General features: G+C 30.7%; 2 protein-coding genes across 2 annotated transcripts in view; one reads left to right on the forward strand and one right to left on the reverse strand.

Annotated features, from left to right (window-relative positions):
• The window catches only part of Syx1A (syntaxin 1A), a 56,480-nt gene extending 45,850 nt beyond the window's left edge, over positions 1-10,630 (forward strand). Inside the window, exon 10 of the mRNA XM_011058441.2 lies at positions 945-10,630. The gene's annotated coding sequence lies outside the window, so the exon portion shown is untranslated. The remainder of the gene's footprint in view (positions 1-944) is intronic.
• Positions 10,631-10,739: 109 nt separating this feature from the next.
• Positions 10,740-14,052, reverse strand: LOC105147438 (uncharacterized). The gene is made up of 7 exons (XM_011058434.2): positions 13,867-14,052; positions 12,739-13,238; positions 12,520-12,639; positions 12,389-12,444; positions 12,240-12,318; positions 12,027-12,155; positions 10,740-11,184 (listed from the first exon to the last, which is right to left on the reverse strand). The coding sequence occupies exons 1-7, from the start codon at positions 13,943-13,945 to the stop codon at positions 10,987-10,989; spliced, it is 1,161 nt and encodes a 386-aa protein (XP_011056736.1). The 5' UTR covers positions 13,946-14,052; the 3' UTR covers positions 10,740-10,986.
• Between the last annotated feature and the right edge of the window lie 8,655 nt (positions 14,053-22,707).

The following is a 22,707-nucleotide window of genomic DNA, read 5'->3' on the forward strand; positions in this document are numbered from 1 at the left end:
CAGTCATGGACTAAAAGATGCAACACTTTTTTTCAATGAGTTTTTAATGGGTTTTTTTATTTATGGATCCATAAGTAACAATCAATCCTTCGGTGAGTTCATTCCAAAACCTATCGAAAGAATCACAACCTTTTAATCTGTGAGTGTACATCATTTTTAACTTCAGAAGTTTTTAAAATTAACTTTTTTACATTTTATTACTTACTATTATCAATAACACTAGTCAACAAATAAAAAAATTTGTTGATAATATGAATAAGGTGATTTTTAATCGTTTTTGCTCACTGAATACAAAAATATTAATAAAAATTTTGTAGCACACATAACTCTTTTGTTATCGAAATATTTATTATGACGTCATTTTTGAGAGAGAGAGAGAGAGAGAGAGAGAGAGAGAGAGAGAGAGAGAGAGAGAGAGAGAGAGAGAGAGAGAGAGGGGAGAGGCAGATATCCACTTTATTTTTCTTCAATCACTTTTACATCGCGAGATAGATTTAAAGTTCTTCTTTTCTTTCCTTTTCAACTATGTGAGAAGAGATAATATGACGACATATACATGAGAAACTCGTTTTACTTTGATTTTCAACTTATGATTGAAATATAGAAGCTTTCTTTAAAGTTTTTATAAGCTATCTACTTTGTGATTTTATAAGGAAATAGCTACACACATAATAAAATTTATTTCATACATTTAAACAAAATCTATGGGAAGAACTTGCTTTAGATTTTCAAAGCACAAGTCTTTTTAACTACACAAAAATGACGTGTTACGACTTTTTGAATATCAAATATGAAAAACAGAAAAGGACAAAATGTAGATGTTAAAATTTTGTTGACCAGTGTAATTAATAGCATTAAGCTGATAATACATTGGCATTCCAAAATCCTTAAGATTTTTATTTTGGTAATTGCCCTGTATGCACTCAGACGATCTTTTTGTTCAGAAAAGTCCAAAGACCAGCAGCATCGTGTACCTAATTTCGAACCGCCGGCAGCGTCAGCAATCACTCATATCGCTTCGATACGTGAGGCTGATCGCCATCAGACAAAAGAAGATCGTCATTGTCGAAGGTGCCATCATCGGCGCATTTCTGTCGTAACACCTATCATCGTTAGAACCTTCAGTCTATTACGCGCGTTCTCCAGCTCGACACGAAGAAAACCAAAGAGATAAAGGATCGTCGTTGCCATCGTTATTATCGTCGCCGACGTCACCATCATCATTCTTATTGTTGTGCGTCGTCCTCGTTGTCCTTATCGTCGTCGTCATCATCGTCATCATCATTATCGTCATCGTCATCATTATTATCATCGTCATCGTTATCGTCATCGCTGCGTTGCGTCAGCTTCACTTTAAAAGTCTCCTCTGATAGCTAGTGCGTTAGTTGCGTTTGATCGGGAAAAAAATGGAAAGGAGCGAGAAAAACATATCCCTCGTTTTTCTATTCAAGTATTAATTCGATAATTTTCCGATAGATTCATTTAGCAATCAATTCCAAGTCAATACTCTCCTCCTTGCCCTTTGTTCATCCTATCACGCTGAAGCTTAGAATGTAAGCTTCTCTTCTGTGAGCGTCCTCAATGGTCTTTTTTCTCCTCTTTCCATGTCCCCCTGCGTGTTCTCTTCTCACGGATCATGCGGCAAAGATAATAGACGACAGGAGGCCTCGTGAATGAAATGGCCGAGAAAATGAGAGACGCTCTCATCTCTCTAGAATGCAACTAAAACTATCGATCGGAGATATGTACGCACCATCGGTTAAGCGACATCTCCGATCGACGTTCTGACACAACGTCGTCCTATCGTCGACAGGACGATAACTTGACACAAGGATACTGCCGGTGTTTTCCCTCTTCCTTTCCCTAATATGCGCACGAATGTCCCTGTTAAATATTACTAGACATCATTATGATACGCATTGCACGTCGGAAACGATGGTTCGCGCGACGCAATCTTCGTAGTATCTGCTTCGATGCGACCCGAGCCCAACACCCAATGGTGCTTCTAAACGCGAAGACGATGAACGGCTCGCGGCTATCACTTTCCTTTTCGTCGCGAAAGTAACATATGTACGATGCCGCTTAAAAAGCTATTTTTTTTTACTGTGATTTGTACACCGAAAATTTTGAACAAATCACTTCGAAGTCACATTCTAAAGACGCATTTCGCCGACCTAATCTATGTCCGTTTATATACACGAGAGATAAACCGCTGACTAAAAATTTGTACGCCAAATTTGTATCGTCTAGATAGTTCACTAACTCCCGTAAAGTAAATTCTTTCACGCGGTGATATAAATAGTATTAATTGATATTAGCAATTATTCATTTATTAGTAATTTCTAGCTATTTTTAGGTGTCCCTTTCTCGAAGACTTACAAGTTTCGAACAAAATTTTGTGAGCATTGCGCTCCGAGATCGACCTCTCGGAAAGAATTTCTGATACCAAGAAAAAAATATTCTTGACGTACTTTATCGGATTTCGTATACATGATGTTATAACGTAATTGTATCGAAGCTCTTATGATGTAGCACGCTAGATACGCGACTAACAATAAGGAACGAGGGATCCCGTATTTTGAGTCCCGGCCGGGCTCAGTTTTTCGTCGCCGAAATGTAAGATACTGACATTTTGCAAACTTCTTTCCGCAAGAATAGCGTAAGAGATTTCCTTCAGATCAGTGTTAAATGAAAAATATTTGTTTTAAACTTAATGTTATAAAACTTAAATCTTTTTATTAAGAAAATTAATGGGATAGCATCAAGAATATTTTATTCTAGATTTTAGAATTTTCTATTAAAGAATAACATATTCTTCTTTAAAGAAGAACAAATATGATTGGCTCTGTATCGATCTTATTTTATTCTAGATCGAGGAATAATAGTTGAATACGTATTTAGTGGATGATAAATGGTGTTTACTGATGAAAATTTAGATACTGGATTTTACCTAAGTGAAAAAATTAACAGCTGTTAACAACAAGTGATACTTGTAAAGTTCTACTACCTCGACCAGCGGTTTAACCCTCGGCTATACATATCACGTCAATTCTGAGTATAACGTTTACATCTCTACACCTCTCTATATTCGGATGATTATAAGGAATCAGCTAGAACCTAGATGATGTTTTTTCTTCGCAGAAAACAGTATATCGAGTATGAGTCATGAAGTTAAATTGGAGAAGCGCGTAATTTAAGATAGATTGTGCATCAGTGTTGGCTAACCACGGTTCATGAAATTCTCTTTTCACGCACATAAAAAACAGCAAGATATTGTACAATAATATACCATTAGATTAGAAATCCTAGTTTTGTATAAGCTTAATTAAGCATTCTTCATATTTGCAGTTGGCTAACCAATACTGTTGATACAATGACCTTCGGAATACTCGGTTAATTCACGATAAGAAAGGCATCGACGTGAGCAATGTGATTTTTATAACGGGTATTTTTTAAGTAAAAGGTGTTTGCATATTCACTGTGTGTTGTTTGTTCTATTGATAGTTTACTCGAAAAGATATTTCGACCAATAGGTGTTCAACAGTGAGAGAGAAACAATCAATTCTTCCAATATTTCTATTTAGTAGTAATTAGTGTGATATTAATCACGATATAGCGAGGTGTAGCGATTGTATCTTTCTGTAGGCACAACGTCGTTTCAGAATGTGACCAACAGAAGCGAGAACGAATGTTCAGGTGTGTCAGATGTTAAAATAGATTTAATAATGCGATATATGTAAACTAAATTCGTTTTTGCTTCTAGACGATTAATTTTGCTGATGTTTTTTTTTTTCACTGAATCGATAAAGTTTGTGGTCTCTGATTTCGTGCTGCACGATACGCACCATTAGGTATTGGGTATGACGATTATCCTTAATCGCGATTCTCGTCTTGGATAATTTCGCGTCTTCTGTAAATCTTGACGAATCATCCTCGGCGAAAGTAATCCCTTCGTCGTATACTTTTGCTTGAAAAGTATAAAATTGAAATTGTATTAAAATTAAGAAACATAACTTCGTTGTATCTTGCTAGTCTTGGAAATAATGTAACACGATTGCGCGAATGATTGATTCGATTTTGAGTTAAATCTGAAATTAATAGAAATAGTCAAATTCATAAATTCGTTACTTTTATAGATTTTTTATAACTTTCTTTATAGTTTAGTACATGGATTTTGAAGCTATTGTCACGTTACCTCTAAATAACACCTTTCGTTTTTTCAAGATCAACGCATGTATTCGAAACGATTATAACTCTAATTGTAAATCTCAAATTTCCCTTGTTAAATTATACGCGGGTTCTCGAAACTAATCATGCGAAAGGTGCATCATCTTCGAAACGATTAACCCCAACATGGACGAAATAACAGAGAGAACATGAAACGTGTAGAAAGCAAGAGACATTACGTAAGAATGAGAGAACGTGTGCGAGTGTGTATGTATGTATGCATGCATTCATAAGAAGCAGAGAAAAGGAGCCATTTTCTCTTAAGCTGCAGCAATAATATAATTATAGATGTTATGAAAAAAAATAATTAAAGAATAATCTCATTGGCAGAATGAAGAATGAGCGATATTGTATGTACACGGATATGTATACATATACATATTTAAAAAAATATATATATAGATAGGTAGATAGAGAGAAATGTCATTACGGATGAGGAAGAAAAATATTATTAATAATGACAATTATTATTATTGGCAGCGCCTATATATTGCTCCTCGACAGATTAATGTATCAGACGGAGTGCTGGCAACGTTAATGTTAATATTTTGTTGAGTATATTATAATTATTACGAACGTTGAGGTGCAAACATTCTACAAAAGATCATGAGTTAATGTTTAAACGAAATGGGGAAAAGAAAAAAGGGAGGAAAATGACGATAAAAGAAGATGAATTACGATTTGTGCAATGCGCGTTTTGCGTAAATTATAACATTTAATAATAATAATGATTAAGAAAATATTAAGATTACACCTTGCATTGTACAGAAAGCATAATAATTGTTAGTTTAGACAGAACAAACGTTATGATCTACTATCTAATTATAATCCAGTACGATTAAGATGACTAATTGTAAGATTTAATCGCGTAATCCTTCTGTCACAAGTTATTGCGGTCGTCGATAGGTATAATATTCTCTGATATTTATCATTTGGCTGATCATGGATTCGTTGAAGAGAGGATGCTTTGTCCGTATGGATCTCACGTTACCTAAAATAAAAGAGAAACAAGGGAGATCCTTTCGGTTACCAAAAGAGATAAAGATGAATGAAAGAAATTCGCGGACATGAAAGCATGTCTTCTCTTTTCTAGCTACATTTTCATCGTTCTATTATATTAATACGCCGCGTATTAATTCATATTCTATTTCTCTGTGTTCCATTGAGTCACCTAATTGAACGTATCGCGTAGTACGTTCGCCTCACAAGGCAAACACAAGAGTTTTTCTTTCTATTTATTGTTTAAGTTTTGTTTGCGTGCGATCTCTTTATTTCTCGGATCATCCAGTATATCCGCTCTTGCAGAAATCCATAACGCAGCCTCAGATCTCGTAACTTTAGCTTTATAGCGAACTCTTCGTAATAGGAATTGAGAGAAAGAAAACACACCTATCGTCGTCAATTTCTTATTGCTAAATAGATAGATTGATAGATAGATTGATAGATAGATTGATAGATAGATAGATATGTAGATAGAAAGAGTGAGTGAGAGAGCGAGAGAGAGAGAGAGAGAGAAATTCTATAAGAGTAACGTTGTCGGCGCACGACACAACTAACTGTACGTTAAACGAATCTGGCCTAAAGATTTAAGGAATGTCACGTCTCTTCGTTATTGTCAATCGATCATTCTGACTTTCATCTTCATTTGGGACCGTTCCAGTTCCTTAGACTCAGGATAGTCGTTCAGATGTCTATTAATCTCGTCTTTAATCTGTATAACTTTTATTATATATTACTTCCAATTTCGCTCGTTTCAGCACTTGTAGAATCCTCTACACGCTCGCGATTTCGTCGTCACATCATTACCGTCATTTAAGACGTAAGAAAGTGTTTCTTTTTTTTTTAACCTGGTGGCTTAAAGAGCAGCGAACTGGAGCAACGTTCAAAAATTGGTTCTGTTCCTATAGTTAGAATCATGTATTGGTGAATTTTAATGTCGCGAATATCTCATTAGATAGTTAATTGCGAAAGCTGATACATTTTCCTTCCATTTTTTTTGTCCCATACGCATGCAAGATATCATGGCAATTTAAAGTGTACCAACGTGTTGACGTTGACATGAGGCACATAAACGATAAATTCAATCACACGATTCCCTGTTCTCGAATTATATTTATTCATCGATTAGTCAGAATATGTACTACGGGAATTCAAATAGAAAGATAGAGAGAGAGAGAGAGAGAGAGAGAGAGAGAGAGAGAGAGAGAGAGAGAGAGAAGGAGAAACCTTTTAAGGACGTATCTGACATATCCCTATCAAAAGTTTAAAGTTAAAAATGTGTTAATGTTTATACTTTCTATATAAAAATAAATATGAAAACTATATATAGATACGAAACAATTGTATGAATAATATCGTATTTTCATAAAAAATCACGATTTAAAAAAAATTCTTTAAATATTCAAGATGATTTATGTAAAGTTTCATTGCAATTCCTGATTAGTTAGTCTGTAAATAAATAAATACGACAAAATTTATTTGTTTATTTATTGAATAAATAATCAGTGAATCGCAATAAAAACTTTACATATATAATTTCGAATGCTTAAAGAATTTTTTTTTTAATTGAGATATTTATTATTGTTTTTTTAAGTTATAATATTATAAGAAATATAAATAATTACAAATAAAAATAATTACAAATACATATACAGTAAATAAACTATAAAAAAGTGTTGATTAAAAATATGATATTATTCACCAATTATTTCGTATGTATAATTTTCACATTTATTTTTATATAGAAAGTATAAATATTAACACATTTTTAACTTCAAAATTTTTGGTAGATTGTATGTCAAATACATCCTTAATCATTACATACGCTATTTATTGCATTTATACGTAGAACAATAAAAAAAAAAGATTGTGCAGCGGATTTATCTACGTAGGGATTTTCAAACGCACGATACAGTTTCCGCGGACATACAAAATGCACGCGGAAGAGGAAGAAGAAGGAAAAGAAGAAAGATAAATGTGGATAGGAAGGATCGATCTAGTATACGTGAATATGTGGGTCGATGTCATGTCGGTGCAATTATTAAATATGAGAGGCTACTTCAATAACCTTATGAGTGTCAATTCCAATTTCAAGTGTAAATTGTAATTCATGAGTCTTAAAAGAAAAAAAAACAAAAAAGGGAAAAACAAGAGAGTGGGAGAGAGATGATGTGGCATCAAACAACAGGAAAGAAGAATCAATGGTTAAAATAAAAAAAAAATAAGCACGCGTATCATGGCGTGGCAAAGTGAGATTATTGATAAAACTTAATTTATCGAAATCGATAAAAAATGTTAGGAGTGAGAGAGAGAGAGAGAGAGAGAGAGAGAGAGAGAGAGAGTGTGTGTGTGTGTGTGTGTGTGTGTGTGTGTGTAAAAGAGAAAAAGAGAGAAAGAAAAAAATGTGTACGCGAGAGAAAACATGAGACATACGTTAAACTAAAAAAATAAAAAAGGTAAAAAAAAGACAGAAACTAAATTGTAGTACACGCAAAAATAACAAAGATAATGGATACTTTTTATTGTAGGTATTTCATATAGATAAAAATCGTAAAAATAATAAAAAGAAGCATACTATATTAACAGGAATACTCATTGAAAAAAGAACTCGTAAAGTTAACGGTGTTTTTTCTGCCTATACGTATATCCGACATCTCGCGAGCGCGCTGTGTAATTTCTTTCGTACATAAATAAAAAGTTACAAAAAGAGCATAAAAAAGGCAGCAGACGCGTCAATATAAATCCGGCATCTTTCGTTCTTATCTCTGATATAAATGATTAATTATTACTACTATTATTATTATCATCATCATTATCATTGACACTGTACAAAGTCGGCAATAATTTTAAGAGACCTGCCCTTAAGATACCCCGTGTTATGTAATCGTTCAGAGACGAAATAAATGGAAAAACTCCATCTCGAATTAGTCTGCCCTTTCGGTTTTATAGCCAGGAAGGGTTAAATCTTACGAGTTGGAGAGAGTGAGGCCAACATTCAGGCAATGAAAATATTCAAGAAATGTCCGAAAAAAAAAACGAGAAATATTTGAATCCGCGACTGATTGCTGTTGTATTCATCACTGTCAGTTTTACACAATTATTGCGATAGAAAATAAAAATATAATTTTGAATAATTGAAAAAAATAACAATTAGAACAAATTAAAGAAACACGGAAAAAATAAAAATTAAAATGCGCTATTAAAAGTAAAAGAGAATATACAAATTTAAACTTTGATTAAAAATTTCACGAAAAATATAATTAACTTGCAGGAAGAAAGTAGACAAGTACATTTCAAACTTTATTTCATCAATTGATTGAGTTTGCATTTAATTTCGCTATTTACAAGAAACAAATATCGATCTTTATATAATTTTTTTATTTCTTTGAACGGCGATCCAAATTATCATTTTAAAAATAGCATTAATACATATAATGTATGTATAAATTAAATACTAATTAAATTAATTTTATTGTGCATCCTTAAAAATACACTTTAGCGTACATAAGTGAAATATATACAAAAAGTAACTCTATAAAGCTTATCTGATAAATTTGAATGAACGTGATTAACTAAATTATAAATTATTTATTTTACATAAAGATACTAAGATTATTTTGATCGATTAGATATTGTGCAAGAAGGATAGACGTGAACAAAATATCGCATATAAATCTACGGAAAAACGTAACAAAGAGTATGAGGTACTTCAGCAGTATGAAATGAAATGAAAGACAGAATACGGAAGACAGAATTTGACAGTGTATGAAATAAATTAAGCGGAAAGAGGTATAAAATTAAAGTTAGAACTCTGGATGACATGATATAAATAACATCCAATATTTGATAATTTTGAAATATATAAATATGATTATATTTTTATTTAAATTCTAATTTAAACACCATTGTTATCCAAAATTTTGTCTTCTCAAGTTCACCATAAGATTTTGACAACGTTGATTAATTTTGATCGTATTTTACGCATTATCTATTTATTCCTAGCATTAGATTTAAGAACAGAGAGAGAGAGAGAGAGAGAGAGAGAGAGAGAGAGAGAGAGAGAGAGAGAGAGATAAGGATCGATTTACAATATATTGATAAAAGATGCAATGAAGATATTTCTTGGATATTTTACATTGTTCAGATGTAGTGATGATTAATTCTGCAGTAGAAATAATATGTCATCAAATGAATGTGCCCTTTCGTCGTGTAATCAAGCACAAAGGAAATATCCCTTTACGAGCATAGCAGTAGGCCTCTAGCCGTGCATCTGGTAAAGAAATCTAACTGCTTTCGAGAACATTACTGCAAAATTGTAATATCACCTTGCTAATTGTATGAAAAAAAATTTGCTTGTTTTAATTGCTACAATTTTTGCTACATGGAAATCTACTACCTAAATGGTAATCTCATTATTTCGCATTGTTTATATTACTCTGAGAATTCTCATGGTTGGCGAAAGAAAATTTATTGAAACTTGATGTGTCGAACACAGTTAGAAATCGCTAGATTGCGCTATAAAAAGTAAAAAGATAAAATAAAAATGCGTTTATTCTCTCGACTAACGAGACTCGAAGCTGCGGTTTGTGTCAGGAAGAGTAACTTTCGACTTCAAGATTGAGACTTTATCACCGAGGTGGATGATATCTAAGAAATATCCTAACATCTGAATTGCCTAAAAAAAGTAAGGCATCTGAAGAATTGGAGCATTTAAAAAATAAGATGTCTAAAAGATTGAGATTTAAATGTCTGAAATATCAGATATATATAGTAGGACGCGTCTAAAAGGTTGGAAAATTAGATAGTCTAAATTATCTAAAAAATTGGATCGTTCTGAATACGAAGACATCTGATGAATTATGATATATCTCATATTAAGTATTTTAGATTTTCAGTTATATTTGGCATGATCGAGTTTCGTGAGAAAAGTTCCAATTCGGCAAGATGTAACAGTTCCTTCTAACACGAATTGCAAGCTTCTACTCGTGCTGCACTCAAGAAACATCAACGATGTAAGAATAATGATTCTCGATATTTACACACGTTCATTCGTAAAAGCGAAAAAAAGAAGACAAAGAAAGAAGGAGAAAAGTGAAGCGTTCACTGTACAATTATATTCTTTTACGTTATAACAACTTACAATTAAGTAGTCGAGTTGCATATTTTGCATTACTGATAACAACAGTAGCGTATCACTCGTCTTAACCCCTAATTTTATATATCATTGGAAGTAAGTAATCTGCAAGAATAAAGATTATAACCAGCACAGCAGTGAAGTTACTATACATCTGTAGATAAGCGGCAAGAAAAAACTTTAAAAAACCGACACGATGTTCAATGTATTTAATGATCTTCGAAAGATGAAGAATATATGAATATATGGGGAATAAAACAAAAGAGGGAACGGCTTGGTTTCTTAAGTCTTCTCAGCATCTCCTCCAATCCTTCTCTGTAAATACGGAGTACATCATACGGAAGAAAGTGACGTAATGATGAAAAAAAATAAGACTTCATTTATACTCACATATGATTTATTATAATATTCTATAAGATTTAATTTACAAGCTATATGGAAAATATCAATATAACAAGTTTACTTGTTATTGAATAGTTTTGAAATCAAATAAATAACCAAACATTACACATAATAAAAAACGAGATAACTAGGTGCATTTAATAAATAATATGTACAAAATATAAATTGAGAGTTTTGTAAGTAATAGAGATATGCTATTTGTAATATTACGTATGTACATTCGTTTACATATTAGGACAAAGCACGGTATCAGCTTCATCTGTCACTATGTTTGATCGACTCATTAGCCCGTCCTGGAATTGACCATCGTCAATTATTTTTTCTGGGCCCTGGAGGGCCGTTTTCTGTATGAAACGTTCCACTACCGTGGGATTTACATAAGACATAGTCAATCTGCATCCCCAGGATAGAAGCGCTAAGGGCTGTACAAATAGAATACAACAATTATCAAAGGAACTTGAGTAACTTTTATATTTAATTTTTTAAAAATAGTAAATGATATAGGTTTTTTGTTTCCTGTTTCTTTTTTTTACTATTTTTTACATCTTGTCTTTTTACTTATCTGGTTTTTTGTTTTTTATCATTCCAAATAAAAGTTAATGAACTTCGGAAAAAAACAGGAAATACTAGCAAAATATAAAATTGTTGTTAAAATGGTCGCAGAGGGGAAAAAAAGCAAGAGGTAAAAAGCAAGAAATAGAAAACAAAGAGCACATTGTGAAATAGGCTTAAAAGGTCTTTAAGAAATATCTTTAAGATATTTCATAAAGAACTCTGAAAAATATCTTAAAGTTGTCTTGCACGTCGATTTTATCGGCTTATTCTTCAAAAATTAATATCTCATTGCGAAAATTACATAGTAAAGGACTTTTCAATTAAGTTTACTCCACTCTATCTGCTCATGAAAGACTATGCAGTCGTTACTAGACACACTATACGCGTACACACGAGCGGTAAATATATAACAAATCAATAATTTGTTAGAAACATTTTAAACTTTATTCTGGCACATATTGATGTGAAATGTTAAATATCTTGTCAATTATTGTTTTAATAATTTTAATACTTTTATGAATATATAGAATGAGATGAACCAATGGTAGAAAGAAAACATATAGTTGCTTATTTAAAAAATCTATTTTACCTAAATATATTTTTTAAACCAACTATCACACAACACACACATACATACAAAAGTTGGAATATTAGGAAATTAAAAAAAATTGCATGTCAAATAAACTGTTACCACACTTCTATTACTTACTCGTTCTTCTTCCAAATAATTATATGGTGTGATGATATGTCGCCAGAGACATTTGCTAACAAGATTTTTCAAACGTTCTACTTCTAATGGATTTGCGCATGGGTGATACAACATGACAATCGCACCATGCTAATAACAATAGAATAACGAAATATAAATTATATAATTATTTTGACATTACATTTATAGAATATGTATTACTATTATGATTACCTCGAGACTATGCAACCATCTCTGTTTGGGCAAATATTTGTATTCTCCATAAACTGGCCACAAAGGTCTATGAGGACCGCTGCAAACCGCACATAAATATTTTGTTTGAATAGAATTGTTTTTGCGACTAGAGAATGTCATATACTTACTAAAGAGGAATATCATCATCATATTCAATTCTTTGGTTCATACACTTATGAGCAGCCTAAAAAAATATTTCGATTAAAATTTGCGCTAGTAAATAATGTTAGTATTTAATGACAATATAAGATATTTTTACCTTATACATTTTTGGAATGTTCTCACAATAAATTCTTGCTGTAATCTTACTTGGCATGATGGTATGATCATAACATGTGTATTCTGATGGAGTATGATCCCAATCAATAGTTAAGTTAGTCTGAAATTTTATTACTATTAAAATATCTGCTACATTCTGTTAAATAAGACTTAAATATTCTTTTTAATTGAAACAATCTATGTGAATGAATATAGCAACCTTAGCATCATCACATTCTGGTGACACACGGCCCATGTACATCTCATGAGGAAATTCTTCTATAGATTTGTATTCATGACTTTGTTCATCGTTTGACAATATTTTGAGTGGCAATTTTAGATCATTTAATTTCTCAGACATCCAACCCCCAGATGTCTTGTCAGGTAACTCTGTTATAGATTCATATTCATGTTGTTGCTGATTCTTTGGAAACACTTTAGGTGATGGTTTTGGATTGTCTGGTCTGTCAGGTATCCAACGCCCAGGCCAATACATCTTATGAGGTAGCTCTGTTATAGATTCATATTCATATTGTTGTTGATTCTTTGGAAACACTTTGGGCGGTGGTTTTGGATCATTTGGTCTGTCAGGCATCCAACGTCCATTCCAATTCTCAAACTCGTCTTCAATATTCCTACGTTTGTCCTTATATTTATTATTATCCAATGTACGCAGCAATTTTTGCATAACATTTTCATTCAGTTGTTGTATGTCATAATCTGAAAGATTATAATAAAGGATGGTTATTTCTTTAAAATTTAAGAAAGTAAAAACCACGTAAGTTAATATGTTTTTAAATATAAAAAGTAAATATTATTTGTTCGTATCGGATGCACACATCTTGTTGAAAAAAATGTATTGCAGACAAGTTTCATTTTCAATTAATAACTAACTGATTAATAACAAATTCCATTCACGAAGAATTCATTTTAAGACAAATTTTTCAAGATATATGTATATATAGAAAAATGCAAATGTTGTGTGTTATCATAACAAAAGACTCTGCTAAAATTTTAAAATTGTCTAAGAACTTATGACTAATTTACAAACAAATAGATTTAATTTGACATAAATATATAAGTATATACTTTAAATTATAAGTCAATTGTATTAGTTAATGAAGAGGATTCAAATCATGTATTGTATTAAAATTGTTTTAGAATAAATTAATTACACAAAAATAGTGTTAGCTCTCAATTGATATTTATTAATTATTGATTTATTTTGGTAGAGTCGAAATCTTTTTATATTGTTTAAAAGATATTGAACTATTATAAAACTTATTATTTTAGGTTAGAAATGCAAACATGAATATATGAAATTATTAAAAAAAATGTCTTACGATACCATTGTATCTATAAGTATCCACGAAATTCGCTGTTACGAAAACACAAATCAGGAAGCAGAAAACCAGTCGAATCATCATATTTTGGCCGCTGGGAGCGTGGCAAAAATAAACTATCTTTATCGTAGACTTTATTCAGTACTTTTTAACAGAGAGACACCTGAGAGTAAACTGAGTAGATATCTCGGTCTTTTTCATGTATTAAAACTCATAGGGTAATATCTACGTTTTTTTTTTTGGTTCTCTTCCATACTATTACATGGGTTAGAGAAGAATGGACAATCAATTTTGATAACGTCGTTATCGTTATATAATGATTATAATAATGGTCGCTAATGATGGTATAAAGACATTACATGCGTACAAAATTTTAATTTGTAAGGTCTCAATTGACCAATGACAATCAAAATTGCAATCTCACGTTTTGAAAAAGGAGTTTTTGCAATATCGTGTATTCAGATACCAAAAAGAAACCTGAGAACGATCATCCTAGCCTTTTTATTTTTCGTGTGACATTTAGAATGTTTGGATCGAAGCTCTCGTACACTACCGACACCAACATCAATTTTATAGAATGATGCGAACTACGTATCTCATTATCGACATTGTTAATAAAGTAGCGTCGAAAAATTGATGTGGTGCTCCAATAAACGAGAATGGATTAAAATGGATTGAAATTTTTTTCTATTCGAATGCGTATTTTATATAAATAGCGAATACTTTTTTTGGATTTAATTGGATTCAATTGGATTCAATTAGATTCAATTGGATGCAATTGGATTAAAAAACAGCATTTCCTATTCAAAATTTTGAATTGAGCAGTATTCACAATGCACAGAAAAAGCTAATATTATTTTTAAATTGAAAAGCTCCTAGAGATATGCTCCATGCAATTCCTATAAATGAATAAAAATGCATTCAGGATTGAAAAGCATTCATTTTAACATTCATTAATCAATATTTCTAAAAATCTGAATTCATTTCAATTTATTTCAATCCATTCTCGTTTGCTGGGGCGACAGCAAATCTCATCTCATTTTATCATTTAAATCGAAAATTGATGTTGAGCGCAAATCTGATTACATCCATAATAATTATTCAATTTACCACTTACACCTCAAAAATCAATGAAATTATAGCTTTTCGACACGTTTTTGCATGAAACGAAAGAATATTGCAAAAATAAAAGCGTTGCTCTGCTCCACAAATCGAGATATTGATCGTTAAAGTTGACAACTATTCAGAGGTGCTATTCTGTAATTCTCTGTACATGCCTAACGATAGTTGTCGGTGTCGTTATGTTTTTTGCGCAGTTTTTTTTTACCATACAAATCTGCGCAAAATACATAACGATACCGCGACAACTATATCGGTAGGGTGTACACCCAAGAACTTCGATTCTTTCCCTCGGTTATTTTTTTAAAATTTCTAAAAATTCAGATTATTTCGTTTTTACGTCAAAAATTTAGTTGTAAATGTACGTAAGGTTTAGTGTTGTTAATCGCGCACGGACTATGAGCATTAATGTAGAAAAGTGATCATTTTTCAGTTTGAAAATTTCCGAGGAAAAGAATCGAAGTCCTTGGGTGTACATACATACAGAAAGTTATACAGAATACTAAATAGCATCCCTGATTAGGAAATCTGTCGTCACATTGATGACATAAAGGGATATGTATGAGAACATGTAAATAAGGCTAGAATAAATATTTTATTTTAATTATACAATACAAATTCTCTGCTTTATAAACATAAATTCTCTGCTTTAAAAATACATATTATTTTCTTATGTATATGTATTAATATATATTACAAATTTGCATTGTTTTAAATAAAAAATTAATAGAGTTTTTAAAAATTGAAAGGAATTTTTTGAAAAGCATATCCTTTTTAGTGTAAAAATGTTTACAAAGAAAACCGATCATTATTGTCAATTGTTGAGAAATGGTTAAAATTTTTCATTCTATTATTAGTAATTTAATCGAGAACAATTGTTTAAATTAACCGATATGAAGTAATAATATATAAATTGTTAAGGAAGTTATAAGGATATAAAACACATGTGTATATTAATATTTATACTTTAAACAACCTACACATGAAAGTTGTGTCATAACATTCTGTTTTTATTTAACAACACATTTTTATATATTATTTGATATTAGTTTTATTGTTACAAACAAAAAATAAATTTTATAAATAGTAACAAAAATCTAAATTTTTTTTATATGAATATTTTAGTACTAAATGACTTATGCAAAGTTTCATTGAGATTCATCAATTAGTTCATAACAAATAAATATTTATTTATTTACTGAACAATTAGTCTCCATCTCAATGTAACTTACATAAATATTTTTGAAATCATAAAGTACTTATACAAAAAAATCGAGATTTTTATTATTATTTTATAATTATATTTTCACATATTTCTATTATAGAGTACCAATTTAAAAAATATTATTTTTTATTGAAATAACTTTTGATCCAGATGGTCTCTAATTTTTTTGTATTACTTTTTAAATGCAATTTAGAATAATCTGTAATTTTTTCAATTCTTAATATATTGCATTTGCCTTACAATTCTCCTTATGTAAAAATAATCATTTACAATTCGTCCATCACTATTCAGTCAACTGTAACAACGCGTCCCGAGCGTTAATTATCGGTTATAGGGAGAGTGATATGATTCGATCCGCCGGTCGCGACGCACGTCATCGTTACTTTTAATGGAGATACGCGTAGATAGATAGTGCAAGTGAAGTACGGCTTAGTCGCCAGAAATACGCCTACCTGTTAAATGGAAGATCAGCCGGAGCGCAAACAATGGCTCGAGTGGCTATATCCGCGCTCGAGGGCCAGAATGTCACTCTCGAAGCGATGATATTCCGTGTGTACGTGAGCGCGAAAAAGAGTTAAAAAAAGAAAAGAAGTGATCAACCACAACTATGAGCTCGCGTATTTGTTTCGAGATGTACGTAAAGGCTCTACTGTAAGAAATAAAAATCCTAGAGAAAGAGAGAGAGAGAGAGAGAGAGAGAGAGAGAGAGAGAGAGAGAGAGAGAGAGAGAGAGAGAGAATAGCTTAGTCCCTTTAATGATATTGTTTCTATTTTGAGGAATAAGTTTTTTTCACGTATTTGTATTATTTTACAGAAGTTAAATTAGTTATTACGTTTGTCATTCTGGCAAATGTTAAATTGAATCTTCTTTAAATTTGATTTTTACATATGAAGTTCTTTGAAGAGAAAACAATTTCCCGAAAATCACAGCCACTCACAATTAACCTTTCATGTTAATTCAACATTTACCGGAGATTAATATACATAACTTATGCGTGTACGCCACTTCGGTTCTCCTTAGAATATCAATAGCATTGTTTTCATAGCTCATATAGTTATTATGATATCCCCAAGGAACATCGCTATTGGCATCATTGTTCATAGACCGTCATAGAATTCATGCATTTACAATTCGCTCTCGTAATAGACGTAAACATATGCGTTGCATAAATATTTATATATGTTGATTTTTCTGGTTATTCATGCGAATTTGTCAATGAATTTAGCCATTTGATTAGTTTCAGATTCATAAAATTTGTAAGAGAGATATATCTGTAAAATCGTATAAGAAAATCACTTTTTATTGTATATTTATAACGAAGAAGAATCTTTATAGTCCTTATATAAGATATTTTTAATAATCCTGTTATAGTTTGAAGTATATATATTTATCAACTATCTATTTTTAATGTTAGGTATATTTTAACTGATTTTACTATTATATTATTTTGAGATAATTTTATTCTTATACTATTTAAATCATTTCTTTTATTTTCGGTAATAAGATAATTTGTAATTCTACCTGAATTAAATCCTCAACTTTTTTTTACATTAGTTTTTATGATTTATGATATGATTTATGAGTACGACTCCGAAATTATACATAGAAAGTAAGTAATATTTATCAGACTTTTATATTATTTCAATCAACTATTTTGGTATTCAAAATATATCTTCTGACCAATTCGATAATAAATTTATTAGGACCGTATAATGTGAATTCACAATAAGTAAAAAGTAAACTGACCTATAATATCACAAATTAAATTGATTTAGCAATTTAATAATTTGATGCTCAATTGGCATCATTTTAAGAAGATCTTAATATATTGAGAATTTTTAAATAAATTTATCGCGAAAAATATTACCTATTTTTTAATTCGATTATTTTGTCGAATATATCGCAACAATTGAGCCTAATACCGAGGAGAAAAGAGGTTCTTAATACAAATTGAGAAATATATCTTGATTATTTATCGATATAATTTTGAATAGTACATGCATTTTGTCCGTCTTCTTTTCGTTTATGCATATTGGTATCATGCAGTTGGAGAGCAAAGTAAAGATGTGCATGGAAGCATCGAGCCAGTTATCGAGTGGTGGTGATGGGCGGCCAATATTGTCAAGGCAAGAGGGCAAACAGCGTTGGAGTGTTTGCTCCTGGAAAACCGTTAACGCTCTTGGAGCAGGGTTTTAACTACGCTCGACCGACCGACGAATGCACGTGTAATTTATGCGACATGACGGAACTGTTGGCACAGTCGCAATCGGCCGGAATAAATTTTCTGTAAAGTTTGAAAAATTGTACTGTGATGCGCGTGCACTATTGCGAAAGATGGCTTTACTGTGAGGGGATCACGCGTGTACTTGATCATTTTTATTTTTTTATTTTTCGAAACTCTCGTGCAGAAAAGAGTCATTTGAGAATCATTTGACGTCGCAATACGTTGCACGAATCCATCGAAATAAACAATTACAATTCTTTTTCGGAGATACTAGCGCTAGATTTTTACATGAAAAATATTCATGCAGTAAAAGAGACATTTATGAATAAATAAAAGCAATTAAAATTTAAGCTTTCATATTTTAGTAAACAAATTTTATGTAAATGTTTTATAGAGTCTAATTTGTTACTTTTAATTTACAATTATTTTAAAATCACTTTTTTTAGTAAAACTTTGTGTCTGTTTGTCACAACACAAAGTAAAACGCTTTTTAAAACTTTTGAATTAATAAGTGGAAAATAAAATTGTATTTACCATTTTGTAATAATAAAACTCACATTTTTTGAGAAACTCAATTTTTAATGGAATGCAATTTAAAAAGTATTAATTGCGATGTGTGTGTGCTTACAAAGATAATTTTGTACGGTTAACAATATTTGGTAACAATAATTAATTCTTCCTTACAATAATCGTTTATTGAAACTTATACTTGAAGATGTGTCCTCGTACGTGAGGTCATTATTAAGTGGTATAACTAGTCGTTGTAACAACGTACACGTACCTAACGAAATTAGGAGTGCATTCAGCTTTGTGCTGGCTTTCAAGACGAACTTTAATCGTCTTGCTCGAGTAGCAATATTGGTTTTTCGTGTACGCGAATATACACTACGGTGCGTAATGTGCTGTGGGCACACCCACAGGTTCGGTAGCTTGTCGTTTTTATGGATATAGCTTGTATTTTTGCTTGGATTTATAGGCGTGTATAATATAGTGGCTTTCAAAAGCGCACAAACTAGATTCGTCTAAAACGCTTGAGTGAGTGCTTTTATCAAGCTTGATGCTTTGATGAACAGATTCAATACGGCACGAGAAAGGTGACCTATTTTAAACTTAATTAGAAAAAAATAATAAGAATCTTTTAGGACTGTACATGTAAAAATACAATCGGAAATAAAGACCATAATGGTCGAAGCTGAATCTTTAATGCTCAAATGATTCCATATAAATTTGTATATACTATACATTTGTATATACATTAATTTTTTTGGACTTAGAAACGTAGCTAAGCTACTGTAGTAATATTACAATGAAACTTCGATGCTCAATAGAGATCTTAATCTCTTAATAGATGGAAATCTGTAAATAAATTTATTTATTGCGAAAAATATTACCTCGGCTAACACATGTTAATTAGAAAGCGCTGTGAAAATGTTTAAAAAATAAAAAAATGTGACAGTAAGAGAAATATATGCGAAGGTTGATGTATTTCTGGGGCACCTTAGGACTACATTTTGCACTTGAAATTGTTTTATTTTTCAATTTATCTTTATTATCTTATATAATATAAAACTCAATAAATAATATACATTGCATATGTAAGCGTCACTCAGATGTATATCACTTTACAGTTTCCGAAATCTTACCCACATTCATTTTTTTTATCGTCGATGGCTTTGCGTTTTGGCTTCGGAGCTAAAATTAGACAGACCTGATACACCTTTATGTTTTACAATGTATTATATTTAAATTGAGATTTAATTTCATTATTCTCGTATAATATTTTATATTATAAAATTTTATATTTTATTATAAAATTATATTATGTTGATATTATTAAAAAAAAAGTATAATTAATATTATAATATTCTATTATAATATTAATTATATTTTTATAATATTGTAATATTCTAATTCGATATCATAGTTTGTTTCAAAATGGAAATGGCAAAACGGCTTCAGAAAGTTCACAAGAGTAATTTATTTCTAACGTTCGAACATTCGCGTAAAGAGAAGTTATTCATCTAAGTAATATTCATGGAACACATAATATTCTGTGTAACTCGAATGCCTTTAATCTCAAGGATACATCAATTGCTCTTTTATAGTAAGAAACGTTTGTTGTTGAGAATACTCGAGGATCTGCAAAGAGAAACTTGTGTTGCATTTCTACGAATTCTTATAGGAATTCTATGATTGGATGATATATATACATATGTAAATACGCGTGAAATGGAACACGAGTCGCAAGTTGTAAGCTTGTTACGTCCCAATCTTGAAATGTCACTTTTAAAATTGACGTATCGGATTGACTGATGTAACAAGCTTGCGATTAACAATTTATGTTTTATGTAGATCTTTATTCGCAAGGGACAAATTACCTGCAGAGATTTTATGGAAATTTAAAATTTGTTTCATTAAATTACAAGATCATTTGTTTTTAATTTTTTACAACCTATACCTATAGTATAGAAGCTTACAACATTACTACAACGTTGCAATGTAACTGCAATATTGATGAAATAATCTGTGCTGTATAAAAGCATATTTATAATCAATTCCATATTATTTATATTTTCTATAATTTTATTACTATCTATCTCTACTTTATATTTTGACATGAGATTAACTCAGTATCAATACAATTTTAAAAAGAAGGACAGAAAGATTTAAATATGCGAAAACTCGATTAATCTCCACTTTTTTTTGCAGTTATTTATTGTGTGACAATTTCAACAGCATAAGATTCACTTTCTATTGATAAAAAAATCGACATATCAAGCCAATGTGTTTTTGCATTATTAAATATTGCTTTAGCCATATACATAGTAATAACAATTAAATATTCAATTTAATTCTATTGAAGGAATCTTTTCGAACCATTTTCCACACAGTTGAATAAAATCTTTCGTTAGCATTTTAATTGTCCGGTGCAATTTATTCTTAGAAAGAGCATAAAAGATCGACTTTATTGCATCTCAAACAAAATTATGAAGTGCGATTTCTCTAGTACTTTAGTTTTATTTGCTATTTATAGCTCTACGCCGTAACGAAATTATCTTTATTTCGCCGCATAGGTTCTACTCACTTTTACTGTTCCTCTAATTTTAACATATTGTATTTTTTACTTTAATAAAAAAAAACAAGAAAATACTCTTATGCTATATTCTTCTTCTTCTTCTTCTTCTTCTTCTTCTTCTTCTTTTACGTCAGATTATACTTTAATAAAAAACACAAGAAAATACTTTCTTAAAGAATTATACTACCTAAACATGCAAAAGACTAAACGATTTTTTAAATATTTCCACCTCTTTAATTAATTATATTAATCGCTTAAAAAATAGTAATAATAATTAGTAATTGTTATTTCAGTCTATTATTTAAAAAAATTTCTGTTTGCATTCGTACTTCTGTATGATATAATTTGTGTAAAAGATTTATTAATATGGACTATATTTTTATATAATGACATGTTGTATGAAATAAGCGATGGTATTCAATTAGTGTATTATATACATATACAATATGTGTATAATATTGTGTATGTAGATGTAAGTAGAAGATATATAAGTTAAGGGGATCTTAAAGCCGTCTGTATTACGAACCAACCGTATAATTTTTGTATAAGGATTACTTTTTCCCTCTTTTACAAATTCGAAAATCCTTTCCCAAGATTAAATTATATACATTAATACATGTCTGTGAGATGGAGTTTATGTCGAGAACGATAAAAAAATTTCGAAATTGAGATCTCTTTTTTCATTTCTTAGTCCTATATGGCGCTCTAGAATTATTATATCGTGACAACATTTGCTTTATATAAAAGTATTTACGAAATAATAATCCGCAGTTTTTTACGAAGAAATAACGTAAAGTTCTTAGAATTGGACTTAGACGTCTAATTAAAACGTTATTGTTAGACGAAATTTATGTGTATGTACACATATGTAGTAGTATGTAATAGTATGTAATGATGTGTCAATGAGACGTAAATCATCTGTAAGTCTTACTTACACTAATCGTCATCTTTAGGATTCCCTCAATAGAAAAATGTGAGTTATATAATAAAATAATTCTTTATATACGTAAAAGTTTTCTTTACTGATAATACGTACTCGTGATATTAGAATTACGAATGTGTAATTTTAGAACAATTCTTACATATAAGTGAGGAAATCAGAATTATGAGAGGCGACAAAAACGTGCCGTAAAATACAACGTAGTATAGCTAAAAATTAAATCAGGCGGTAAAGGCCTGCCATTAAAGCGTTCAAGAGTCT

This window comes from Acromyrmex echinatior, chromosome 4, assembly GCF_024713525.1.
Source record: "Acromyrmex echinatior isolate Ae372 chromosome 4, ASM2471352v2, whole genome shotgun sequence".
Taxonomy (NCBI): domain Eukaryota; kingdom Metazoa; phylum Arthropoda; class Insecta; order Hymenoptera; family Formicidae; genus Acromyrmex; species Acromyrmex echinatior.

Bases quoted from the DNA above. Each gene is read 5' to 3' on its own strand.
- LOC105147438 (XM_011058434.2), bottom strand. From the start codon at position 13,945: ATGATGATTCGACTGGTTTTCTGCTTCCTGATTTGTGTTTTCGTAACA. The intron at 12,319-12,388 runs GTAAGTATATGA...TGCGGTTTGCAG, and splicing joins GATGATGATATTCCTCTTTA to CGGTCCTCATAGACCTTTGT. The intron at 11,185-12,026 runs GTAAGTAATAGA...CTATTTGTACAG, and splicing joins ATTATTTGGAAGAAGAACGA to CCCTTAGCGCTTCTATCCTG.